The sequence below is a fragment of the Sebastes umbrosus genome, chromosome 22, assembly GCF_015220745.1.
Source record: "Sebastes umbrosus isolate fSebUmb1 chromosome 22, fSebUmb1.pri, whole genome shotgun sequence".
Classification (NCBI taxonomy): Eukaryota; Metazoa; Chordata; class Actinopteri; order Perciformes; family Sebastidae; genus Sebastes; species Sebastes umbrosus.
This window is the reverse complement of record NC_051290.1, coordinates 9,104,571-9,110,924: the sequence shown is the minus strand read 5'-3', so window position 1 is coordinate 9,110,924 and position 6,354 is coordinate 9,104,571. Positions and strand designations below refer to the sequence as shown.

Here is a 6,354-nt window from a genome sequence, read left to right as displayed (position 1 = left end):
GACAGGACGAAATCACTGAGGACGTGACACAAAACACACATTAACCTTCATACTGATAGTCGTGGTCCATTTTCAGTGTGCAAATTAACTCAGAACAAAGGAATTACTTTTTATAATTCTCTACTGAAATCTCCTCTTCCCTCATTAGGGAGGTCAAGTTTGAGCACACAGCAGTACTAAGTGGCTTGCTTGTGGACGCTTCAGCAGGTGGGGGTCTTGAACGCAACACATTTGCTTGAAGACAGAAGACAGTTTACTGAGTAGGATTGAAGCTGCTACTAAATGTGAAATAGCAGAAAAGAAAATGCCAAAAAAAACCTGTCAGCCAGCAGAACAAGTGTTTTGTCAGATTTAAAAGGGGGGCTGTTATGCTTAGTTTCAGCTGTATTTTGGGTTTGTACTAGAACAGGTTTATAATTCTATAAAAAAAACAAAAAAGGCAGTAAAGCGGACGTCTACATGGGTATTTCAATAAGGGGTGATATAGCTAACATTTGGATATGACCCTACAGCACAGAAATATCTGCTAGCAATAAGGCGTTCATGCAGTTGAAAGTTGAATAAAGAGATGGTAAAGCATTTAATTTACATGGTGAACCCAGTTTGTGCCTTTGTGTCTTTGAAAAGCCAGAAGGTCCTCAGCAACATAGCTTTGTGACTTGACTGTAATGATAATACATGAAAGGTACAAACTGCTATAGGTGAACTATTAACCTGATCTATCTGTCAAAAATGCAAATGGATCCAGGAAGTTCCTGGTGATAACAGTACAATGATGTCATTATTTCAACGATCGCTTTTCACAAAGTATGGCTTTTTGCTCAGAGGAGCTTAGGAATGTTAATAATTAACCGTTTAACCATTAACCAACATTAAGCATTTTAACCGATTAATGCTATCGGTTAAAACGGTTAAAAGAAATGTTAATAATTCATTAAAAAGCTGAGGAAAAACTCGTCACTTAAAGGAGAAAAGCTCGTTCACCTTAAGAGAGTCTGAGCCGGCGTTACAGATACAGGAAGTTCTGACAACTGTACACACACTGTCTGCTACACCTACACCTATAACGCCACCGACAACACACACACGGTCTGTCGGATGCTGACGTAGCACAAACACAACGCACTGTTTTGTCGGACAATCGCTATCGTTAATCCGGGCAGACAGAGTGTCGTTACGCCGGGCAGACACACAGCGGACAACCTGCTAAATGTGCGGTGGAGACTTTTATTGGGAAAGTGGCTGCATGTCCGCGACACTACAAGAAGCACCGTGGCTTCTAAGTTAACGCTCCCGGACGGGTGAACTGCGGACTCAATTGTTTGTTGTGCTCCATACACTGCAGCTGGCGCACCGCTGCATGCGAGGCACAAATCTTATCGGTTAACGGTTAATAATCGGTTAACGAGGGTCGGTTATCGGTTAAGAAACTTTTTAAAATTTAACATCCCTACTGGCGACCTTGTCCAGGGTGTACCCCGCCTTCGCCCAATGTCAGCTGGGATCGATACGCGGTTACAGATAATGGATGGATGGTTGTTGTTGTACATCACATGACATAAAAAGCAGCCTCTGGTTTCATCGTCCTCATTTCATCTACGTTCACAAAACAGGAACTTTAAACTGGAGCTGCTGCTCGGACATTTTTTTTTTTTTTTTACATGAGCTGTCACCGAAAAAGATAAGCATGTACAGAGGGTGTACCAAGGTCCAGTATGCTTTCATACTGATTAGAAAACATCAGATTTACATGACATTTAATCTGAGCTAGAGCTCTTTAAGTAGTGTGAACATAATCTATGGGGAACTAGTCATCAGTGTAATGAGAACCATACTTACAGCAGATTGATTCCCTGCACTGTGTATACACTTCACATCTAAAATAACCCCAACAGAACAATGTCAGCAGGACATCATTATATGCTTCAGTAATGATACACGTCCTTTAAGGTTAAAAAAAAGCGAGCATGGCTTCTTAATGACAGGGGTGAGTTGGACCGGCCCCTGAAAGTGCTTTACTGTGCGTCTGATATGAGCTCTCGGCTATTTCTGTTGCGTCGTCAAGGCCACCGCACTTCCTGCTGCAAGGGTCACTTAAAAAGAGAGGAAATGAGAGTGCGTGTGAGCGTTCTTGTAAGTCAGAGGACGAGGTGTGGTTAACAAAAGCCAGAAACGGATTTCTTAAATGTGAAACAACACGTTCAACCATAGCAGACTTTTCAAGAGATGCTGTTTGAGGTGAAAGAAAAAGGAAGTGCAGCAGGAAGTAACTACTTGACCACAGAGTACACATTTCTGTAAATGGTCACGCCGCCACATTACCAAAAACGTTATATTGAACATGTTCCCCTGTGTACCAACACCTTTCCTGTGTCCTCAAGTGCAAAGTCCCTGGAGGTAGTTATTATCACATTTGCTCGGACATCCTGTTGGAACATGCCGGAGCAGCTCAAGGGAAAGAACTGGCAAGGTCTTTCAATATCCACTCAACCAGGCAGCCACCCTGTGGTGAGCTCAGAATATAATCCTCTCATCTCACGTTGCCCCCGATTTCTGCTCGTGCAAGCTTGAAAAACGCTCTCGAAGGGGGTTGGAACATACGAGGGACTTGAAATTTAGGAGGGAAATATTGGTTTTACTTGTGCGCTTTCTCTTTGTGGCATGGCTTTTGTACGCATGTGCAAAATCTTCCTTCACAGTTGGGATGATTACAAAAAAAATCGTTGCGATCAGTGGCATTTCAGGTGTTTCTTGGGGTGCTCCTTTGCTAGCTGGTCCCTCTGGGGTCCGTAGATACTGTTGGCATGCCAGGAAAACCACACTATGATGGAGATGATGGTGGTCTGGAGGAGGAGCATCACCCCGTAGGTGGAGGTTACGGTTGGTCCAGGTAGGCGGGAGAGGGTTTGCGGGGGCAGCAGCAAAGTCGGGCTGAGTAGGATGGCCTTCACTTCAGTCTTGATCATGTGGAGTTCGTCGAGGATGGACAAAAAGGTGCAACAGTGGAACCACTGGTGGCTGTGACCCCAGATGTCAAAGCGACCCGGGGCCAGCCGCTCGGGGAACTTGCTGATGTTGAAGACGGCCGACACCACCAGCCAGAGGCAGTGGCGATAGAAGAAAGTGGCCGTGGAGCTGGAAGCCGCAAAAGACGAGGAGGTGGCGGAATAAGGCGATCTGGTGAGGAGGCGGTAGAAGATCGGCGTGGAAGAGATGACGAACGGGAGGAGGAAAACAAAGGTTCGGATGACGTATCGATACCGCCTCCACCTCTGGCGAGTGTTGCAGCAAGATAAGACGCAAATGATTGCTACGACGCACGCGGTCGGGATGTAGAAAGTCTCAAAGAACACGCAGAAATCTGGGATTGCATAGGAGGATGTAAGAGATTCATGTTTCAAGTCCACATTGGAGCCATTGTGGCCTCCCGTCTCCACTATCCCCGCCCGAGGGTGGATGTAGTAGTAGTACGCCAACGATGAGCCAACCGTGTAGGAACTGATAGTGCCGTAATCCACGAAGAAGCACACTTCTCTCACCACTATAGACATCGAGTTGAGCAGGTGGGCCAAGCTGCTCGCCATTAACAGACAGAACACCCCGATAAAGTAGTTCCACAACGGATAGAAGAACGTGTCGTCGGCGTGCGGCGCACCTTCCCAACCGAACACCTCCACGAAATAGTATGAAAAAATAAAAACTGGGAGGAAGTGTGTCCAGAAGTTGCCGGTTTCATTGGTGGGCCTGAATGCCGATAGTAAGCAATCCTTCAGGCTGTAGTTCGGGAAGCGGTAGCCGGTCAGGATGAAGTTCTCTATGACCCGAGACGGCACATCCGTATGCCTCAGAAGAGGTAACGGCTGAGCACAGTTCAGAAGCATAATGTTGCTGATAAGACGTTTTCCTACACAGCACTTAATTGCTTTGGGTTGTTGACTTTTATTGCCGATCACAGCACAATGAGTGATCACCATAAAATCCTCTTCAGTGGATAAGGCATCTATCTGCAGGCCGCTCTCCTCTCCGGCTTGAAAAGACCTTTCAGCTCTGCCTCTTATTATAGGACCTTTGAACCCGGCTCCGCTGTGGAAACTCGTGAGCTGTAAAGGCTAATCCTGGTGTACAATCCGGCAGTATACTGAGAGAAAATGGCAGAGGAGAGTATCCAAAAATCCTCAGAGCAACCTGCTTGATTTATTTCTCCTTTTGGTTTCCAGCAAAAGCATCCAGCATGCAAATTTATTTTGTTCCCTTATACATGATCTGCATGCATGATCCTCTTTGTTCAGTCATATGCACATTCACATGTCCTGTTATGGACAATTCTGCAGCAGCACCAGCAAATAAAAAATGAAGGTCACTTATTACAGTGTTACAAGGTTGAATCAGTTACTGTGTGTAATGCATCCATCCATAGAGCAGCAGGGGATGTCCATTAAAGCTCTGCAGTATATAGGTCATGCTCCACTATATCAGGCTGCAGCTCAGGCTTTCTGTTGTCCATCAGCCTGTATATCCACGTCCCACTTCCAATGCATTCAATGTTGCAATGCAGGGCGCTGCAGAAGAGAAGAAGAAGAAGATGAAGAAATCCTCCTGAAGAAGAAGAGCAGTCCTTTAACACATGAAGGTCATGTTTCAGTCTGATGTCCAGGGTGGAAGAACAGGAGGACACAGCAGAGAGTCTTTAAGCCCTGAGAGGCTGAAGCTAACCGGCATTTCTGCGAAACAGCAGAGGAGAGACGGTTTGACAGGTACCAGCATCAAGCTGCACACATGGGCTATAATACCGGAGGTTCCGGTTGGGAGTTTCAAAATAAAACTCAGAGGTTGTGATGTAATACTTTTTAGAGGTCATGTTGCTGGTTTTCAGTATCATATCAGCTAAATGGATGTGATTGATGTCTCTGTCATTTACACAAGACCTTTAGGTGTAATTCAAATTTGCTTTACTGTCATGACCTATGACCCTTACATTTTCATTTTTATTTATCATTGTCGTAAGTCTAAAAATAAATCTGAGATTTCGAGAATAAAGTCATACATTTACGAGAAAGAAAGTCGTAATATTATGAGAATAAAGTCATAATATTATAAAGTAGTAATTTTATGTTATTTTCTTTTTTCTCGTAAAGTTACAACTTTTTTTACTCATTAAATTATGACTTTATTCTCGTAATATTACAATTTATTTTCTCGTAAAGTAATGACTTTATTCTCGTAATATTACGCCTTATTTCCTCGTTAAGTTATGACTTTGTTCTCGTAATATTCCTACTATAAAAAGACGTAATATTATGACTTTATTCTGGAAATCTCCATTTATTTTTCCCTAAATGTGGCCCTAATACTCCGTAGTACATTTGCACTTTGGTCCTCACTGCATTAGACTTAAATACTATATACTTAGACTATAAACTGTGTTACCTTCATCACAATGATCAAATGTTTTGCGGCTGCAGACAGATTTTTTATTTATTTCTTTTGCCTAAAATGTCTCTTTTGATAGTAAAGGTTGCTGAGCCCAGCTTTAGACTAATGTCCAGACACTCTTTTTTCATTCTTAATCATTACACTGACATTATAAACATGCTATTGAAATACTGTGCTTGATTCTGGTCTGGCAAATACAGAGCATTTGAATTTGAACATAAAGACAGAAAAACCTGACCCTTTTATTTTGAAGGCACATTTATTTAGCTTCCGGTCTGGTTCTGACTAACTGTGTGCCTGCAGGCACTTCAACTGAGAGTACACAACTACTTCAAAGCTCTGCATTTTCTGCCTTTTTCCCACTTGGTGTTCCCGTTATCTGATTAAAATGCACAGTCTGTCTCTGTTGAGTAATCCAGTTAGAGCTCCTCCACCTCTCCTGTGTGCTTCTGAATACCTCAACCTTTACAAAGTGCCTTAACACTGGACAGACAGTAGGGGAGACCGGGGGCAGTTGTAACATTTGTTGGTTTTGATGCCATCACTCATAAACCTCATGAGATATTTGGATACAATTTTTATGTAGATAACTTCATCAGTTAAAGTCATCAACAGTGTTAGAGTCACAATATTGATTGAGACACTAAGTCAAATGTTACATCTACCCCCACGTGCAGGGGCGATAGTAACAGCATATAAGGGGCAATTGAAACAATACAAGTAAAACCAATATCAAATATATATCAATATCAAATACCAAGGATCACAATAAACTACCAAGAATATAAATATAGTTAAAACTATTTATTATCATTTGAACAATTAAAGCTGAAGTAGGCGAGATCGGAGCAAATATGATTAAATAAAAAGTTATTTTTATAAAACGGTCGCTATATCGTGACAGTAGTAGATGAAACAAGT

The 6,354-nt window shown here is 42.8% G+C and overlaps 1 protein-coding gene across 1 annotated transcript; it reads right to left on the bottom strand.

The window, feature by feature from the left end:
* Positions 1 to 1,589: 1,589 nt before the first annotated feature.
* Positions 1,590 to 4,982, bottom strand: paqr9 (progestin and adipoQ receptor family member 9). Its single transcript, XM_037757813.1, has one exon. It carries the CDS (start codon positions 3,972 to 3,974, stop codon positions 2,730 to 2,732), a length of 1,245 nt encoding a protein of 414 aa, XP_037613741.1. The 5' UTR covers positions 3,975 to 4,982; the 3' UTR covers positions 1,590 to 2,729.
* Between the last annotated feature and the right edge of the window lie 1,372 nt (positions 4,983 to 6,354).